The 20,213-nt window shown below is 40.3% G+C and overlaps 2 protein-coding genes across 4 annotated transcripts; both read left to right on the top strand.

Moving 5' to 3' along the window:
- The first annotated feature begins 158 nt into the window (after positions 1-158).
- On the top strand, positions 159-2,982 carry LOC115729962 (beta-glucuronosyltransferase GlcAT14A). Its single transcript, XM_030660604.2, has 4 exons — positions 159-855; positions 998-1,073; positions 1,199-1,314; positions 2,320-2,982. Exons 1-4 carry the CDS (start codon positions 366-368, stop codon positions 2,841-2,843), a joined length of 1,206 nt encoding a protein of 401 aa, XP_030516464.1. The 5' UTR covers positions 159-365; the 3' UTR covers positions 2,844-2,982.
- Positions 2,983-4,477: 1,495 nt separating this feature from the next.
- On the top strand, positions 4,478-19,014 carry LOC115729934 (transcription factor IIIB 60 kDa subunit). 3 transcript variants are annotated; one of them, XM_030660593.2, is made up of 20 exons: positions 4,478-4,677; positions 4,981-5,102; positions 5,216-5,297; positions 6,342-6,417; positions 7,500-7,585; positions 7,678-7,754; positions 8,239-8,295; positions 8,386-8,498; positions 8,802-8,881; positions 8,983-9,069; positions 9,974-10,054; positions 11,041-11,199; positions 11,286-11,402; positions 12,556-12,628; positions 12,731-12,837; positions 13,469-13,549; positions 13,998-14,132; positions 14,959-15,048; positions 16,329-16,382; positions 18,458-19,014. In XM_030660593.2, the coding sequence occupies exons 2-20, from the start codon at positions 5,038-5,040 to the stop codon at positions 18,695-18,697; spliced, it is 1,860 nt and encodes a 619-aa protein (XP_030516453.1). In that variant the 5' UTR covers positions 4,478-4,677; positions 4,981-5,037; the 3' UTR covers positions 18,698-19,014. The 3 variants fall into 3 exon arrangements, with proteins under 3 accessions (XP_030516453.1, XP_030516437.1, XP_030516432.1); XM_030660577.2 differs by having other exon boundaries at positions 4,478-4,770; XM_030660572.2 differs by having other exon boundaries at positions 4,478-4,808.
- Positions 19,015-20,213: the final 1,199 nt, after the last annotated feature.

Here is a 20,213-nt window from a genome sequence, read left to right as displayed (position 1 = left end):
GAGGTCGGGCAAGCTTCGCATTCCCACATCGGAATTTTCCCTTCCAGATTTGTCCCTGTAAAGATTGGGAATCCCGCACGTTCACCACAGCCAAAGACCCAAAATGGTAAATTCAAACCGACTGAAATTCCCCAAAGAAAGTAAAATTGAAGTCTCTACCAACAATTTTTGTAGTTGGTGACATTTTGAGGTTGGTCCTTCCCTTCAAAGTAAGGAACCTTGTGGAGACTAGAGATCTGAAAATTCTTTAACTCACACATCCACTTCTCATCAACCTTTCTTCTTCATCTTCATTCACCATTGAAGTCCCTCCCTCCCTCCCTCCCTCCCTCCAAAGCTGCCATTGCAGAGTTCTTGAAGTTCGAATGATGAGGATCAAGCTGTTCATCACCTGCTTCATGCTGGCTTCGATCGCCTTCTCTCTCCTCTTCATCCCCACTAAACTCAGCATACCCATCACCAGATTCAAGCCCGCCATCGCCTTCAACCTCCGGAAGACCAACTCCTCGTACCCGGTCACTTTCGCCTACCTGATCTCGGCGTCCCAAGGCGATGTCCCGAAGCTCAAGCGTCTGTTGAAGGCACTCTACCATCCTGGGAACTACTATCTTGTCCACATGGAGTCTGGGGCGCCGGCGTCGGAGCGACAAGAGGTTGCGAAATTCGTGTCCAGAGACCCGGTGTTCGGCGTCGTGGGCAATGTCTGGGTGGTGGGCAAGCCCAACCTGGTCACCTATCGAGGCCCCACCATGCTGGGGACGACCCTGCATGCCATGGCCATGCTCTTGAGGACTTGTCGTTGGGACTGGTTCATCAACCTCAGCGCCTCCGATTACCCTCTGGTGACTCAAGATGGTATGGTGAGTGAAAGTCATTTCGGGGTCCAATTTGTGAGAAAGTTTCGTTTTTTATCATGTCCGAACGATTAGCTGCCTTGCCCTCTCTTTGTCTTTCTATCTAGTGGCTTGACTGATGACCCATGCTGTTGTTGGTTCAGATCTGATGCAGGCCTTCTCTGAGGTGCCGAAAGATGTCAATTTCATACAACACGCCAGTCGTTTGGGTTGGAAATTGTAAGCAGCACATGTTCTCCTCTGCAGTTGGATCACCACGACTCAGTTTCTTTTCTTTTCTTTCCTCACTTACTTTGTGGGCTTTGAGGAAAATATAAACAATTTGGTTGTGATTTCTGTTGCAGCAATAAGAGGGCCAAACCCATCATAATAGATCCCGGACTTTACAGTTCTAATAAATCAGAATTGTGGTGGGTCATTAAACAGAGGACTCTGCCAACTGCCTTCAAGCTTTATACAGGTTTTTACCCTGAACCCTCCTTCTTTTCTGTTCTTTTTCGTGCTTGCTGTTCGATAATTTCTCCTCCTTTTCAGTCTCTTTTGATAATGTCATCCCCAGCACGTGAACACACATAGCGACAGGAAGCACACCGTTAATATCATAGTATAATGAGTTGCGTAAAGAATAAGATAATGGGTGAGTTTCTTGGAGGGAGCTTCTCCTTTTGATATACTTTGATTCTTTGTGCTTTTGCTATGGCTTGTCATCATCTACGAGTGGCTTAGGTTAACCAGATGTCGGTTGTTTAAATTAATCCTGCACTTGGTCCAACGCACACAGGTTTCACAGAACAAATCTCAATAGATCATGCAATTTGTTCACCAAGACTTGCATATGAAACTGGGGTTGAGCTATTTTTCTCCCTGTTCTGGCCAAATTGTTCGATCCTTTTCCCTGTCGTTCCTCCTCTAATCCACAATGTCAACAACCGAGTCGCTTCTTCTCATGGCTACTTTGGTAGCTATGCGAGAGAAGTAGACTCCTTTCGCTGCAACGTGGTCGGCTCGGTCTGTTATAGTTCGAGGGGTGAGAGTTTAGTGGTTACTTTTTAATGAGAGTTCAATGTAGGAGCTACCTGATTCTAAGACATGACCAGTCACGATGTGTCTGCAGGGGAAATGCGGTTTACTCTTAGCTGAGATGGCGTGACTAGTTAACGGCGAACATTAGTGTGAGAAGATGAGAGCTGGGATCTTATCGGACATGAACTATTTATATGTTGAGGAAACCATGATGGTTATGTTCCAATTATGCGCTCAATGATAACAGAACATGTGTTAATTTGATGCCATCATCAACACATTATTAAAAGAACCTTCACAATCAAATTAGCCTCAAATAGTTGAATTGCATTCTTTAGCAGCACTCTTGCGAATGAGCAGTCTTGTTTTGCCTTACGACCTACATATTTCGAGTTACTTATGTTGTCTGATATGCCGACATCACTTGCCTTTGAGAAACCAGGTTCGGCTTGGATGGTACTATCTCGGTCTTTCTCCGAGTACAGTATCGCTGGCTGGGAAAACCTGCCGAGGACCCTCCTCCTCTACTATGCCAACTTCGTCTCCTCCCCCGAGGGCTACTTCCAAACCCTTGTCTGCAACTCTGAGGACTACAAGAACACCACCGCCAACAACGACCTCCACTACATCACCTGGGACACTCCTCCGAAGCAGCACCCTCGGTCGCTCGGCCTCAGAGATTACCGGAAGATGGTCCTCAGCAACCGGCCCTTCGCCAGGAAGTTCAAGCAGGACGACCCCGTCCTCAGCAAGATTGACCGTGAGCTGCTAAAAAAACGGCGAGGTGAGTTCGCTTATGGAGGTTGGTGTTCCGGGACAACGAATGGTGGAAAGCCACGGAGGACTTGCTCGAATCTGCAGAGCATGGACTACGGCCTTCGACCAGGGCTGGGCGCTAGGAGATTGAAAACCCTATTGTCGAGGGTCTTATCGGTTAGGAATTTCAATAAGCGGCAATGTAAATGAAAATAGCCCTTCTTCCCCTCCATTGATACAAGGGAGGAGGAGTGAGTTTTATACAGTGAACGCGGCGGCCAGCGGGAATCGAGAATGTCTAGCCTACTCGTTCTCGGTTGGATCCGTTCTCGTTTAGGTTCACGGGTAATGATTGATGTAGCGCTTGACACCATCCTATTCCGTCTGGTGTCCCGCCCGCACACGCTAGAGTTTGAGGAAGAAGCAGTCCCTAATTCATATTGTTGTTTTTTTGGCGGTTAAAAAGTCTAATTAATTATAGCAACTGGATTGGAATAAAATTTCCGTTTGTTTCATGAAAATGAGCCGTTTCTGGAAAATATTTTTCAGGAAGTCAATTTCCAAGAAAATGATTGTGTATTTTCCGGTGTTTGGTTGAAATATGAAAAAGATCGGGAAAATATTTTCTGTTATTTGGGATAAGAAATTGGAATGAAAATTATTTTTTAATTACTTTCTTTATTTTTTTTTCCTTTTTTCGTCTTTTTTTCTTTATTTTTTTTAGTATTCCTTCTTCGCCGGCCACGGTCGCAGCCTGTGGCCGACCGGGGGAGGCTTGGCGTCGCCGACCTTGAGTGTGGCCCGACCCGGTGTTGTCGGCCTCAAACGAGGCCGGGCCGGCTGCCGTCGGCCTCTAGTGAGGCCAGGCCTTGCTAGATCCGGCGAGGCTTGGCCTTTATCGGGGTCGGCGGTGAATGGCTTGGCCTTGCCAGATCAGGCGAGGCCGGGCGAACCGTCGCCGGCCTCGCACGAGCCCAGGCCCGCGATCGCCGGCCTTGCGCGAGGCCGGGCGTTGCCTGCGGCCGATTGGCGGCCGTCGTTAGGGTCGGCGACCGGCAAAAAAATGTAATTGAAAAAAGGAGAAAAACATTAAAAAGAAGAAGGAGAAAAAAGGAAAAAAAGAAAAGAAAAATTAAAATTCAATTTAAAAAAAAGGAAAAACAATAAATTATTAAATGAAGTGCATGGAGAAAAATTAAATTCGAAAAATAAAAAATAAAATTTTCAAATTTTGAAAAAATAAATAAAAAAAGAAAAGAAAGCAAAAAAATAATTAAAAATAAAAAATAGTTGAAAGAAAGGAGGAATGAAAAGTGTGGAAAATATTTTCCTCTTTTCAAAATGAGGAAATCATTTTCCTTAGTTTTAGAAGGTTTTTTTGTTGATCGGAAAATATTTTCCGTTGACCGCTCATTTTCCGTCCCTCAAATATCAGAAATTGGGGAAAATATTTTTCGAAAAAGTATTTTTCATGAAACAAACGGAATTATTCGTGTCTATGAAACATGGAAAAGAACAAAGCAAGGAAAAAGACTGTTATGACCGGCTTGGATTTCACCGCAGAGCCGTAAACGAGGCCCGGAAATCTGGAGTGACGCGGTACCACGTTTAGCACGAAGAATAATTACATGAATCCGAATTATATGAACTTAGCTTATATCAAACGTTGGTTCTGTCATCTCACGCATGACCAACATAATCTAACGGCCCATCGGAGCTGGGCTTATATGGTTCGGATGCAGACAAATGCTTCGTTTGGGCAACCGTCATGGCGGGTCCGGCTTGAACCCAAATTAAAAACGGGTACGGGCAACGACTAGACCCGAGATTTCAAGCCCATATCCTATATTCCGACGTGTCCATCCCTCTGTCTCTCTGTCTCTCTCTCTCTCTTCGTCGTCAGGTTTCGGAGGTCCAGTGGAGGGATTTCAGAGCCAGTCCTCGGCGCCAATTGCTAGTTGCCACCCGAAAGCCGAAGTCGGCTCTCTTCGTGTTTTTCGGATCGCAAACCAGTGGCCCTCTCCTTCTCTGTAAGTGCGTGCGTGTATGTGTGTTCTTGGCTAAAGCGTGGTTCTTTGGATGCGTCCCAGTTCAATTGCTTCAAGTGGGTCCCACTTCCGAATTTCTGTGCGCTGAGGTTTTCGCCGGTTCTTTTGTCTCCCCGCATTACGCGGAGTATGTTGTTGCAAAAGTCGTGTCCGGTAGAGTTTCGTTTGAATTGGATATATGACTGAGTTTTCCAAAACATTGTTGTCCGCGAGACTTTGACAGAGGATTCGAAGGTTTTGCTGGCGATATAGTTACGGGAAAAAAGAGTCCTATGTGATGTTACTAGTTGTCGTTGCAGATTAATTCCTGTCGAGGCGATTGAGGAGTCTCTGGTAGAGTGCCCTTTTGCGCGAGGATGAAGAGATGGTGTACTCACTGTGCGAAGTTCGTGGCAGTGGACCGGCCGCACGATGGTGCCTTGTGAGTGTTGTCGCTTTTTTGGCTTCTCCGTGGAAAAATTTAGAAAGCGTCGGCAAGGACAGGTGGGAGTGACGAACTAGATCAGCTAACTGGTTCCTATTTTGATCTTTCAGAGGCTGTACTGAATGCGGAAAGGTGTTGGAAGATTTCAATTTTTCGTTCGAACCCACTTTCATGAAAGATGGAGCTGGGCAGGTTTGTTTTCATCTATTACTTATGCTAGTGCTATCATTTCTTTGCAGAGGCACCGGGCAGAACTTGTTTTTAAAACTTGCAATCCTAAAAGTAACTTTTCTTGATCATGTGTCATGGCATCTTTTCTTTTGCGGAGCATGTGATTTTATTTGGCAGCGCAATGACTTCAAAATTAAGTGGTAACCATCTAACAGAAGTACCACAAGGCAGTTGGCCTAGTGGTATAGGGATTGTATGTCTTCCACATATTCACGACTTCTATGCACGTTTGAGTGAGCATCTGAACGGCTCATATTGTGTTGCCTAACTGTGGCATACCTCGTTGGAGTGATTAGGAGAGACTTTTCTTGGAATTGTGGCGGTGCTGTGTTGATGAGCTCGTCCACCCGGGACATTTGTGTCGCGGGGGTACAAAATAGTCATGGCTCAATCCAAACATTTCATAGCAAATGTGAGACCTTCATGGTAATGCCTAGAGCCCAGAGGTGGTCCTTGGCGCCCCCTTCCCACCCTTTAACTTATTAGAAGAAAAACCATATGATAGAAGCAATCCTTTTCTTTGGTCTATAATTAGACCAGCATTAGAGGTTAATTATGGATATGGGCATAGATTGTGTTCAAAGGAATAATTTTACAGTGAATTTGATTGTGCTAAAAAATCCCTTCCTTGACTTCCAGTTAAAAGTCGGACTCCATAGACAACGGTCATATTTCTCTATGCTCGTGCAGAAGCCCTTGATTGGGGCTGTGATAATTGTTATGCGGTCTAGATTCTTAGCCTGAGGGTATGAAGTTGAAGGTTTGAATCTTGAAGCAGCTTTGCATGCTGGAAGCCTCTAAACGGGCTTAAGGGGTGCACGTTAATCTTTCTTTCTCTTATTAATCTATGAAAGAACAAAGTATATGTCTGAAACAAGTTGAGAAGACGCGCTGGGTTAATTTACTGAAATTGTGTTGGATCCAACTTCTTCTCTTGCTAGCACATAGTTTAGAATAAAGATGCCTTCTGCTGCCATTATCCTATTGATCTCCACCTCTTTGTAGAGCTATCTGTCAGGAAATTTTGTGAGGACAGTCCAGAGCGAGTATTCTGTTTCGCGTGAAAGAACATTGGACAGAGGTACTCTTTTTCTGAGTTTTATTTTGTTCTATCCACTGACATTTTGCCAATACTGCATGTTATGTTACGAATTTCATTCACTAAGGATTTATGATTGAACATAATTTCAAATTTTGCTCAACAGATGTAGCTGGTGGTTTTCTTATTGCTAACAATATGTAGCTTTGGCAAAACCCATTTAAATGTAGAAGCTTTTATTGCAGATATTGCTGCATATGATCACTTATTTAAGTTCGTGCAACTTTTTTCCTTCGAATTCCCTGGACAATGTAGATATAACTCCTTCAATGTGTAGTTCTTTAGTGGAGTAGCTGATGGAGCAAGCCATTGCATCATATTGTTTTTAGATTGTTTGATCATGTGAATACAAGAGTCTTAATTGCTTCCAAGTTGTACCCTAGTTCGCCCATCTATCGCTCTGGAAGATGATTAGAGAAGCCTAGACGACAGTCTTTATTTTTTCAAAATAACTGAACTGTCAACGAACACGGCACTGGGATCGGTTTACCGGCTGCGTGAGCAAGGTTGCTCAGCCATCAGGAGGTTTATTACCTTCACTGGAGTTCATATCAACTGAAACTTCAAATCAGAAATAAATTCTCTTAGGGCCCCCCTGTAATTCCTTCCAGTGCCCGTTGAATAATTTTTATAGATTCTGTCATTTCACCGATACGGACTAGTCTCTCTATGTTGGTTAAAAGTAGTTATTACGGTTTTCATTTCATAAACATGACATAGGAACATCACCATGCAGACTAACAAGGGACTGTACCTCGTTTCTAGCATGTGCTGATTGGTTGTATTGAGGCTACTATATCGTGTTTTAATTCTCATCTATTGAGTACTACAGAGTCCTGATAGTGCATCTTTTGCTGCTTTTTCATCTTTGCATGTAAGCCCAGGGACAAATCAAATGAACAGTTCTGCAACTTCAACCTTCTCCTTTCTGTTCGTTCTTTCATTCATTGGTGGTATTAGTTGTCAGCATGTGTTACTGTGTATATTGGAGCCATTTCTTTGTATAGCTGGCGTATGTGCATTGTGGGCCATGGTGATGACCTTTTACTATTTGGTTTTTGCAGCTAATGAGGATATGAAAAATTTGTGCTATGGTCTAGGGATGGATCAGCCTGACGGTATCGTTAAGACATCTCTGGCATTCTACCGAGTATGCTTTGTCTGAGTTACTAGTGGTTCTCTTTTATATCTGTTTGTATAAACTGGACATTTCTTCAAAATCTTTTCATGTACCTTCTGAAGATTGCACTGGAAAAGAATTTTACCAGGGGCCGCAGAACAGAGCAAGTGCAGGCGGCTTGTATTTACATTGCCTGTCGGTGAGGGATCTTCCAAGCTACTGATTTCAAATAATAATTGAAGTAATTTTTATTTCATTATAATTTATGCATGCGCTCGCATTCATAATTATTGATCCAAATAAGGGTTGCTTGCTTTTGTTGTCACGCCATTTAATTATTGGTTCAAACTTTCGTAAAGGTTATTTTGCATGATTGTCCTATGATATTTGAGACATGATGTGAAAATGTTGAGAGGAATCCTTCTGCAAGTTAAAGGAAGTTAATGTTTATGTCCTTTTTTCTTGAAATTGAGATTCCTAAATATATCATTTCCAATATGTATGATACTTGATTGAGGTTGATGCACTTAGAGATTCCAAAGAATAAACTTCTGGCTGATCTTTAAACATTTATTTGGCCATACATATGCCTATCAGTTCTTGTGTACTCGTAGTTTTGAGCATCTGTTGCGTGATTAGCTTTAAATTTTCTTTGCTAATGTTGCTTTATTTATTTTTTCCAGGGAAAGCAAATTGCCGTATCTCCTAATTGATTTCTCAAACTTGTTGAAGATAAATGTGTGAGGAAACTTTTTCTGCTAATAGTGCACGAATTTGGTCCTTGTGTCTGGTTTATGATTAATTCTTCTTCCATTTTCTTTTTTTGGCAGTTATGTGCTAGGTGCTGTATTTTTGCAGCTCTGCAAAGTTCTTTGGCTTCATGAACATCCTATCGTACAAAAGCCTCTTGATCCTTCTCTTTTCATTCATAAATATACAGCTAGTAAGTACTTGCCATCAATGCTGATGATTTAATGTCACTATACAAACTATGTATGGAATCATGCTTTTTAAAGCCAATATTGATTTTCAAGAGGAGCTTTTAACTATCGTTTTCTATTTTGTCAGTTTCATTCTGCAAAAAAGTCTCCAAAACCTTACACCCTCAGCTTTTGCAATAAGGAAGTTTTAGACGATATTTAATTCCTGAAGTAAATCTTATGGTCTGTTGTAACGAAAAAGATGCAATTAGACGATATTTTGACTTCATAATGTGGTTTATCTAATTGGTTAAATCTCCTTGTAGGTTTATCTGGGGGAAGGAATAATGATGTAGCCAGAACTGCTTTGCGCATTATAGCCAGCATGAAGAGGGACTGGATGCAGGTGTCTTTCTTCTTTTCATATTACGTGAAAAAATTTGGTGCTGTGCATGGTATGATGGCATGTAAAATAGTGACTGAAATTATAATTCTGACTTCTGACAGACAGGGAGGAAACCCAGTGGACTCTGGGGAGCTGCAGTCTATGTATCTGCAGTTGCGCATGGATTGAAGTGTTCGAAATCAGATGTCGTACGAAAGCCTAGTTTTCCCTCATTTTTCTCATTACGCACTGGTTATAAATATGGTTTAATTTTTAGGTAGTATATATGTTTCATCGTGTTCCCTTTATCATGTGCACACACACACAGAGGGAGAGGGGGAGACAGGTAGGGAGAGGGAGAGAGATATATATTCTTGGTGTTAAAACTGAATTCACTTGCTCAACGTGTTCAATGAGTCTTACTTACAACCGTGTTTGAATATGGAAGAATATTTATATTTCTCAACGGGGTTAAAGGCTCTTTATGTTTGCTATAGGAGGCGTTTAGTCGCTTGAATATTGTTAGTGTAAGTCATATAACTATGAACAATTATGTATTAGCTGGCCATAAACATTATTATTAATACACATGTTGATTATCACGGTCTAGATTATCCCAGAAGATTAGCAGAAATGATGTTTTCTGAATTTTCAACTGCGAATGATGCTATCATATTTAATTTTTCTCTTCTGGTTATGCCATTTCTTGTGAGGAGTTATTATTGATGACTGGTTGTCTATGTATGGATCCTGTTTGCTTTTTGATGATTGCACAGCAGATTGGTCTAGCGAACTGCTGCCTCATGTGCAAAAGTGTTGTTAGGTGTTCCTCGATCTCCTTTAGCTGGTGTCTTTGTTCTGCAATTAATAGCTTGCTATGCAAGTTATGTTAGCATTATTGCAAAATCTAATGCAAAGTGGTTTTATTGATGGCCTACCATTTGTTGTACATGAGAGATTCACTTTCAGATCTTTTATTTCTTAAGAAGATTTTTAAGAGGAAGACTGTGGCCAGATCTATTTGTCAAAAGTAATACGTTATTGTTGTTGCACTTGCTTGACATGCTGCTATCTTTCCTTTTTTGCATGTGGCTTGCTGGAATTCTTCATCAGTTAAGGCTGGTGCATATTTGTGAAGCAACGTTGACAAAGCGATTGGTTGAATTTGAGAATACAGAATCTGGTAGCTTAACGGTATGCTTCTGTATTATCAAGTGAAATGTAGCTAGTCCCTCCCTCTCTCTCTCTCTCTCTCTCTCTCTCTCTCTCTCTCTGCTTTGCGGGGAAAAGGGGGATGACAGTGTGCCTGTGCTTCTGGGTTTTGAGGGGAGGGAGAGTTGTGCAGGACTCTGTGAGTGCTAATACTAGCGATAGAAAATCTACAAAACATAAACTATTAACGACTTCCGACTGACATTGCTTGTGAGCAAATTGTATGCTCCTTTCCCTTCGTTTTTAAATCTGGCAAGTTTAAAATGTTCTCCTCTTATTTCATCACAGTTAGTTCACTATAGATTTGTTTACGTCCATTGTGATTGCTGTCAACAGACGTCACCCGACTAACACAGCATGGTACGTGAACTGATATGAGGCTTATTTTACTTGCCATGCCGTGTTAAAACTGATATTGCACTAACCAAAGTTTAGCTCTAGGGATAGGAGATAGGAGTCATTTAATTGAAGTAATTGAGCGACAACATATAAGCCTTGGTCTTTACCAAAAAAAAAAAAAAAAAACATATAAGCCTTGGTTTAGTCCTCCTTAGTAGTTCAAGGTTAGTTTATCCAAACTATTTTTTCTTTTTTTTGTGGATTCTAAATTTCCCCAAGTTGAGCACATAGTCAAGGTCAAGAGATGCAGTTTACACAAGTTGTGGTGGAGAATTGGCTTTATGTTTTGCCAAGCTTCTTCAATTAACTAAAGGATGAACTCTCGCTGGCTGAATAACCGACAAAGAAGCTTTCATTAATTGGCTTCATTAACTTATGGTTTTGTGCGACTGCTCAGAGTGTCATGCACATAAGGACCAACGACTTGTTTAATCCAGAAGTGTGGACACCTTCATGATTTTGAAATACCTGAATATACATGGAAAATTTAATACCTAATTCTGGTCTTCTACCCCTTGTGCCTTTTTATGTAATTATAATAGGATTTCCTATTTTCTTATTATTTGTAGATTGAGGAGTTAAATGCAAAGGCAAAGCTCGAAGAGAAAAGTTTTGCAAAACTACCGATGGGGTTGAATATATCTGGCTCAAGAGAACTGCTTTGTGAACACAAGGGTACGGATGCACCTCAGTTTGCCATTGGACTTTGTCAATCTTGTTACAATGAAGTGAGTCATGCATTCTTTTTTTCTACTCTCACGCTTCTTTGTTGAAGTTTCTGCCCAACCACATAAGTTTTTATGCTTTGTTGCAGTTTGTGGAATTTTCGGGTGGTCTTGAAGGAGGCTTAGATCCTCCAGCTTTCCAACGTGCTGAGAAGGAAAGATTGGTTAAGTCATCTCTTGGAGAAAAAACAAGTGAAACAACTTTGGTTAGTATACTTGAATTAATGCATCAGTACCAATGTTGCAGAGATAAATGAAAACTGCAACATGATGATATTGCTTCCTAACACTAGTCATCTGTGTTATTGAAAAAAAGTCGGTATTTTGGCAATCATTAATCATGTCAAATGCATTTGAAGTCCCTTGTTCAAAGCTCCAGTCTCCACCAACATGGAGATGGTAGGTAGTCTAATTTACCCCAAAGTAAGAGTAAATGTATTGCTTTGTCCTAAAAATTCTTGCATAACCTTACTTCCAAGCACCCCAAAATTACTTCAAAGTAATGCACCAGAAAAATCCTTTCCTTCCATCCGAATCAGTGAATGTAGTACTCCCTGAAACTTGCAATTTCGTAATATTGTCTAGTAGTTTATTTCAAACAAGCCTATAGATGGTTGATGCTGGAATCTGTGACTCGGTGATACTCTCACCAAACTCACTATAAATGTTAGAATGTCATGATTTTTGGGATTTTCATCTGTAATTTTCCTTGATATGGATACAAGCCTTTGCTTTAGAGACTCAACGGAAGGTATTTGGAGGCTGACATGCATAAAAATGAAAGGAAACTAGATTATCCTAGAGAGACAGTCCTCCCTTTTCAGTAAAGGAGAAGAAAGGAGTGAAGATACGAGAATATAGGAGATCTGTAGTTTCCCAATCATGTGATATTTGTCTATTATATCAATGGGGGACAAATTCCCCATGTAGAATGTAAAAGAGGATCAAATATTGTAGAGAGATTTTTATTATGATTAGTGCATTAGATATTTTCGGACTTCGAAATCGTAGATTTGTTATTAGTTTAGTCGTCACAGTTACACTGCTAGTCCTCAGTGACAGGAGAACATTATTGGGGTCTACCAACTGCCAATTTGTTACACCATTGTTTGCTTTTTGGCTTTATTGAAACTCTTTAAGTTTGTTTCTGGAATAAAAATATTTTATTACACGTCTTTTTAAGAAAATGAAAGCAAGGTATATAAGAAAGTTAAAAATTGTTGGAAGGACTTTGGAGTCAATTTGTTTGGCAAGTGTGGTTTGCCATTTGCTTTAGTCATCTTATGACTGTACACAGTTTATATAGCGTTCATTTTGCACAGAGTTTGTACTTTCTGATGTTCATTCCTTTTCTTTTAGCATGAGAATGAGCCTGACACTATAGCAGCATGTGGAACCAAGAAGTCACGGTCAGCCGAGCCTGAAAAAACTGGTAATGGTTCATTATTTGTTTTAAGAAACTTGCTCATTCCCTAGTCGCAATTATGTTTGCTTCTTAGGATAAAAAGATTCAAACTACGGGGGTGATGTGCAGATCAACCAACCGATATGAATGATGGTTTTCGAGTGGATGAAGCCAACAATAGGAGTACTAAAGCTGGTGATGAATCAGACACCCTCTCTGATATTGATGATATTGAGGTGTGCTTCACTTCTACTTACGAGTCCTACCTTTGTTCTTGGAAATTCAGACCACAAGTATCAGTGGCCTACTGATACAACCTTAGAAAACTTTTAACAATCGACAGACTTAAAACTGTCCATTAACATGTAGGGAAGTTGCTAAATTTCAGGGGACCTGGTGATGATAATTCTTTTGATAAGGTCATTCTAGTCAACTTGTATCTTGGTAGTTATGTAAAGTTCCACCTACTTTCTAGCAGGGATATGCTTGTATGCAGTTGGGGCAATTGCTCCTGCTGGGCTTCCTTTTTCACCAAAGAGCATAAGCACTTATTTTAAATAGCATTAACTTATTCTGTGATTCTGTTGAACTTTGAACTCTGTCTAGTTCCCATAAACTGATATCTGTTTGCTTACTGTTTTGTAGTTCTTGTGGCTATTTTCATGCATATTCACAAACTTACGAGTGATGCTAAACAAAAGTAGATCCTACCGCTCTAGTCATGCATTATTTTGATATTGATGTTTCAAAGTATGCCATTGTTGCTTATTCTATCAACTGGCAACTTTTTGTGGCTCCACCACAACTTACAAGTTTGTTGATCTGTTGTAATATGTGTCTGGGCTTTGTATGTTATGATATATTCAGGTTGATGGCTATCTTCACAACGAGGAGGAGAAGCATTATAAAAAGATCATTTGGGAGGAAATGAACCGGGAGTACCTTGAGGTGATTTGGTCTTTCATTCAAGCTAAATAATGTTATCTAACTTCTCTTAAGAGGACAAAGTTTGGCAATGGCAAAAACTTGCAGTCAAAATTTGGATCATGACCATCACCTGTTGGATGATAATTGTATTTCTGGATATTTGGATGGATGTTTTCATCATCTTCTATTTTCTATTGGAGTTGGTCATCATCTTTCTCTTTTACTCAGACTTGCAAGGGTTTCCATCAGATTGTGCTACGAATATGCTCTCCAATGTTTGCTCTTCATTCTTTGTTATTTATGTTTTTCCCGGTTGTCGATTTGCTCAGCTTTTTCATTGTATAATTTGGTGGGATTAAGGATATGTATTGGTTGGTTAGACACCTAGTTCTGTTTATTCCATGTTGTGAGAGATTATAATTTCTTCCCGGTAATTTCCTTGTTTATAGCTTATTTGGTGTACTTGCAGGAACAAGCTGCTAAGGAAGCAGCTGCAGCAGCCGCAAAGGAAGCTTATGCAGCCAATTTCAAGAACACAGAGGACTTCCAAGCTGCACAGGAGCTGGCTGCAGCTGCTGCTGCAGCTGTGGCTAAATCAAGAAAGGTTAATTTGCCAGTCAAATCCAGATACAATGATGCTTTCTTTTGTCAACATCTTTATGTTGATTATCAGTTCTTGTGAATGAAGTGGTTACCAGTACCAAGAGAGTCAGAGCTCACCAAGCTAACCCTTAAATGATAGAAAGTAGAAACTCACTCAGGTTTAACTGAAACAAAAATTAACGAACTTGCTAAATTTTTAGCAGAAGAAATATTGACTGAAAAATGCTTTCTTTTATTAAGCACAGTCTGGGCTCCATCTCAATTCTCCTTAAGCTCCACCAGATTTTTCACAAACGAAGTCTGGATAGGTCAATCCTCCAAGTTTGATCTGTTCTGTTTTACCTAACCCGTGGGAAAATTATGGTTTATATCATGGGATTAATTCTCAGGGAATGTGCTTTATAAGGGCTGCCTATAGTTGAATTCGAAAGCTCATTCGAGCATTATAGTTTGGAATCTTAGAGGACTTCGGGCTCTACGTATTTTGATCTGAAACAATCTGGTGCAGTTTCATAAATTGAAAATCTTTGCATAAATCTGACTTTTGACTCTCACGACTGGAGCCGGATAAACTGCCACTTCACATAGCACTTTGATATTATTTAGGAGCAACTAGTAGTGGAAGCTCTAGAGTCTCCTCCCTTTCCTTCCCTCGCCCTTCTTGTAGACTATTGAGTACTTGGCCAACGTGGTCTGCATTGTTTAACTTTCATTAGGCACTTGAAGTTTGGGTCTACTCTTTCTTTGCTCTTTCTGATCATAGTTTTCATTGCTCATGAATAAACCTCCTTATATGAGTAGTTCTGTTGCCAAAATGAAATTTGCAGGAAAGGCAACAAAAACGAGCTGCCGAAGCAAAAATGTCCACTCCTGCGCAGACTGCTGCAGAAGCTGCCCGACAAATGCTAATTAAGAAGGTTGGTTTGCTAGAGAGTACTTTTTTGTTGTAAATTGGGAGGTTAGCTGTCTAGTTTTTGTCCTCTAATGATAGATGCTGTGAGGATCTGTCTCGTGTTTCTGTGAAATTGGAGCAATGGGAGGTAATATAATTGGATCAGAATTTGCAAGGTCTGGATTTCAGTGGTTTGAGCTAAATATATCCTTTTAAATACCGAAGAACACTGGGTGTGTCAAGGTCCTACATTGTCAGTGCTAGATTTGCTGCAATAATTGGATGAGAGATTATTGGAGTGAGGACTTAGACATCTGACCACGTGCTGTTGTGGAAGAGAAGGAACTCTTAGAGGCATGATGAAAAACTGAATTATACCTTGCCAAACTAATAAATGCATGGTTGTTGCTTCATAAGCAAACTTCCTTCATGGCCAAATGCTCACTGTGTTGACACTCCTTAACTGGGCATCACAACTTTTGTTGTGCAGAATGCCCCTCGAGCATCCATCTTTGTGCATATTTTGGATAACCTCAAAAATATCTTATGAAGAATGGAGTGCATTGGTCTGTTATGATTGAATGATACATTCTTTCAGGTTTCATTTTATTTCATTTAATTCTTTTTTACATACAATGGCTGGGAGGGGTGACTGGTATGACAGCGCTCTGAGGTATGTTGATGAGATTGGCGACAATTATTTGAAGAGATTGAATCGATGGTTAATCTCGAGACGTTTCTTTGATTTTTCTCTGAAAATTGGTAGTAATGATATTGTAATTTAGGTGGCTTGAGTAGATCTTTCATGTGATGTTCAATACTTGTTACTAGTAGTTGGCATGGAATGTTGGAGGCATGTCTTGAGCTCTGTTTTACATCATATTAGATTATAGATGCGGTCGATTTCTGTGAAAAGTGTGGGAAAATGTTAATTTCATCGACATTTGCTGAAATTAAGATATTCACTTCTTCCACTGTGCTCATGCATGCATGCATACTACTATTGCATTTTTTCATTAGTCCCTTTTCTTTTGACAGTGTTAAAGATAAATTGCTAGCTTGATATCATGTACCGGCACACTGTATAGTTATCTGATTGTAAGAATGCTGCAGGAATTTTTTGTGGCTAGAGAGGCCATCTATCTCGATTCCAAATTAGATTGGCAAATGTGATTCTAATGCTATTAGTTCATATATTTAATATCACTTGTGGTTTTGCATACGTAAACTTACCCTCTCAATTGGATCTACAGACTGCTGCATGATTTTTTCTTCTAATACTTACTAACAATATTCTCGTGGCAGAGACTTAGTTCCAAGATAAACTACGATGTACTGGAGAAACTCTTTGATGAACCTGTAAGTTTATCTATTCTCAACTCTTTTGTTTTGGCTTTTCGATGGGTAGAATGATAAGTTGCTAGTTTACATGCTTAGTGTGGAATTGGTATATGTTTGAGTTGGGGGGTTCCAATGAGAATTTTAATGGACCTTCACATAGAGACACGCCATGCATGGAATAAAGCAGTTTACAATTTTTTCCCATTGTAGATCTTGGGTTACTTGCTCGATGATTCTTGAATGTCTTTCAAATATTTATGTTGTTTGCATAGACATAAATCCTATGTAGCACGGACTCACTCTTCGGGGCATTTTTTGCGTGTTGGATACGTGTCGGTGTCTGACAGTGTCCGACACGCGCCGGACACGTCCAGACACGCTCGGATGTGACCGCGTGTCTGAGGTCCGACACGCAGTCAACATAATGGACATGCGAGGGACTCGCTTGTCCAGGGGTAAGGTCGGCAAGTTAAAAATTTTTAAGGGCAAAAGAAAGACGCAACCCTAATTTTGCCTCTCTGTTCGCATCTTCTCCTCGCACCTTCGTGCTCCGTCTTGCGTCGTCTGTCTCCTCCGCTCACTGCCTCGCGACTGTTGGCCTCGTCTCAGTTCGTCTGAGCTCGCATTGCCTTGGCTTGCCTCCCCTCGACGCGTCACGGCTCTCCACCTCGAGGCCGTCGGCTTTGTCTCGGCTTGCCTTCTCGCTCGCCTCACCTCGGCTTCTGTGGTAAAATTTCTGATTTGTGGGGAAACTTGATGAGTGAGGATGTGCCCACTACCCACAAGCTTCTTCATTGATTCCCCACCTTTTCTTTCTGCTTGTGAACTTGTAATCACTGAGAAAAGCTGCACTTTTGTTACTCCACAAAGAATTTCAAGAACCCCCATGAATAATCCTGCATGAACAGAGGAGGTTATGATTTGCTGCGTGATTGTTGGTTAAACGAAACTAGTTGAGTTTGTTTTCTGTGCTCTGAGGCTTAATTGTAAGATCTGCTGTGAAACACACGCTTTCTCTGATTTCTTGATGTTCTTTTCTCTGGCTGGATGCTGCACACTTGAAATTTTTGCACATCAGATAACGATTGGAGAGATAATGGGGACAGTAAGGGCTGGGGATTATGATTATTTTGGGACAAACACGAAATGAGTTGTATATTTCTGAAAAGGAGAAATAAGGTGGATAATTCTTGTCCGGAAACAGAGTGCAAGCCAATGTGATTTCCCTTTATTTAATTGCAGTTTGATCTGGGTAGGATTGTCCCAGCATTCTGATTTAGCGTACATAAATTTAGTAGAGAGGTTGTCAATGATCCTATCCCAGGCACAAATTGCGGCTTCGAATCCTGCACGGCTATTTTAGAAACTTGAACTAGTTCCAGTAGTTTAATCATCTGAGGGGGTTTTTTGAGAGGTAGATTGAATGCGGCAACTTAGATGCATAAAAATGATAATTTGTTACGTATATATAAAAATATATATTTAATATACAATGGGTTCCAACGTGCCGAAATTCTTAATTTTTTGATAAATCACGTGTCGGCATGTCGTGTCATGTCCCGTGTCGTGTCGGTGCTACATAGGATAAATCTCCCGTGTAATCTGTTTGCTTTACGTTGGATTTTTACCTTGGTTGTGAGTATGACGGACCTTTCTTAGCTCCGTTAGTAGTGGATTTTTTTTACCTTGGATGTGTATATGAAGGACCCTCCTTTTCTCTGCTCTTGTCCTTAGCAATCTTCACAATGCTTTATCACCTATATTGCATCATAAGCAGTACGATATTGTCAGTTGTCCAAGTTGGCAAATTCGAATACAATTCAGAGAAGAGAATGCTTGGACTTTGTCAAATACTATATTGGTATAGGAAACCGGCTTTAGTTCCTTTTACCTTTCTAGATTCAAATCGCGAGTCCACTTTTCTACTACTGGTGTGTGGATAGTAATGACCTTGATTTACTATCAGCAGCCTCTACCCTAAAATAATAGTATGCAGCTTTCCAGTTCTAAGGAAGCGGACAATTATATGTAAAAGCTTCTAAACCTAATCAATGTTCAACGTTGTTGTTGTGTCTATTTTGTCATCTAAGCAGGCGATGCCAGAGAATCCCAAGAAAGGACGAACAGAATTGGATACCAACAATGGTGACAAGATGCCTCATGTGAGCAGCAAAGAGGTCGAAGCCAAGGATATTGAAACGAACGATGACGTGGGATTGGATGATCAACAGGAGGAGGATGACACTAGAGGAGCGGATGGTGATTTGTATTATGGAAACGAAGAGGAAATTTATGATTACGACGATGGAAATTTCGATGATGATGGCTATTGATCTTTTCCTAAAACTAATGTTCTTTTAATATTTAAAGGCCTCATCTGTTAGAGAGCGGGGGTTGCGAGTCTAGGCAGATCTCTCTTTGTACAGTATCATTTGGTCTTTCACCAGTTTTGAGTTTCCCCCATTTGGGAAAGTGGACAGTTCTAGTTCGTTTCCTTGCTGGAAATTTCGCTCCATAATTATGTTTTTCTCATAAAGGGTAGTAACAAAATTTTCGAGGCAAAGCCATCGGTTCCGTAAGAGAGCGTCTTGTACTGCCTAATTCTTGTACAATCGAACCTGATAGTATCTATTTCTCCTTATCAACTCTACTTCGAGTGCTTACTACTTATACTCTAGGGTTAATACTAGTAAAAATTTCAAATTGATATGTATGTGATAGATTTGCCCTAAAGTAATTTTTGGAAAAATTTCAAATGAGATTATGAAATGCCCCTATTATTTCACAGAAGGGTATGATTAAGGGTAGTTTTGTCATTTTCTTCTTTTTTTTTGGCCTTTGTTGTGGCTAACGAGGGCTTGACGACCCTCGTTGGCCACAGGTGAGGCGACTCTGGCTCAGATTTGGCAAGGGTCGGCCTCACTTGTGGCTGGAAGGGCAGCCCTTGCCATGCATCTCCCAAGTAACGGCGACTCGCCTAGCCCTCGTTGGTGATTGGTACGGCTGACCATCAGCGAAAAGAAAGAGAAAAAAATGAAAAAAAATAAATGATGAAAATGCCATTGGTCAGCTCTTCTTAAAACAATGATGGTATTTTATGTCGTTATTTGAAATAAATTTCATTTCAAGCCTTTCCCCAAACTACTTTTTTTATTATAGAAAATTCTAAACCGATACACCTATGATAAATTTATACAAGCTATTTTTTTTATCATAAAAAATCTTAAATTGGTATATCTGTGACAAATTTACCCTCCATTAGTTTTCGCTAAATTAGGTTAATAACATAAAAAATCTTAAACCGATACACCTATGACATACATAGAGTAAAATCCCCAAATTGATATGCACGTCAACCGCCACATGTCACCGAACTTGGCAATTTGACAGTAATATTTAACGGAAACTAAATGAGGGTAAATTTGTTAAATGTGTACCAATTTGGAGTTTTTGGTATTTATGATAAATTTGTCTCATGTGTATTAGTTTGAAGATTTTCATGGCATTAACCCCATATTGTATAAATAAAAGTTGGCATTGATGCTTATAGTTGGTTTATGTCGCGTATAAATTATTGTGAAGTTAGTGGAGTGAGTTAGAAATGATAAATATCTAGATCGATATCTCATTGAAGATTGGATGAGCTTGATGAGTTGGTGTCAACATTCTATAGCAAAAGGAGATTGCCAACAACCCACTCTTCTTTTCAACGTGTAAAGACTCTCTTTGATTTAGTATTTCCCAAAACATGATTACACATTCTTTAGATTAGAGTTTATGAAGCGAGGGTTCCCTCCATGATGCTTAGTTTATTTAGTGTTAGTGGGTTCAGTACAAACCCATGCACCG

The sequence above is a fragment of the Rhodamnia argentea genome, chromosome 10, assembly GCF_020921035.1.
Source record: "Rhodamnia argentea isolate NSW1041297 chromosome 10, ASM2092103v1, whole genome shotgun sequence".
Lineage (NCBI taxonomy): Eukaryota > Viridiplantae > Streptophyta > Magnoliopsida > Myrtales > Myrtaceae > Rhodamnia > Rhodamnia argentea.
This window is presented reverse-complemented; position numbering and strand designations above follow the sequence as displayed.

Coding starts and splice junctions, on each gene's coding strand:
- LOC115729962 (XM_030660604.2), top strand. CDS start 366: ATGATGAGGATCAAGCTGTTCATCACCTGCTTCATGCTGGCTTCGATC. Junction 856..997: donor CCCTCTGGTGACTCAAGATG/GTATGGTGAGTG, acceptor TTGTTGGTTCAG/ATCTGATGCAGGCCTTCTCT. Junction 1,074..1,198: donor AGTCGTTTGGGTTGGAAATT/GTAAGCAGCACA, acceptor TTTCTGTTGCAG/CAATAAGAGGGCCAAACCCA.
- LOC115729934 (XM_030660593.2), top strand. CDS start 5,038: ATGAAGAGATGGTGTACTCACTGTGCGAAGTTCGTGGCAGTGGACCGG. Junction 9,070..9,973: donor AGTGTTCGAAATCAGATGTC/GTACGAAAGCCT, acceptor ATTCTTCATCAG/TTAAGGCTGGTGCATATTTG. Junction 10,055..11,040: donor CAGAATCTGGTAGCTTAACG/GTATGCTTCTGT, acceptor TATTATTTGTAG/ATTGAGGAGTTAAATGCAAA.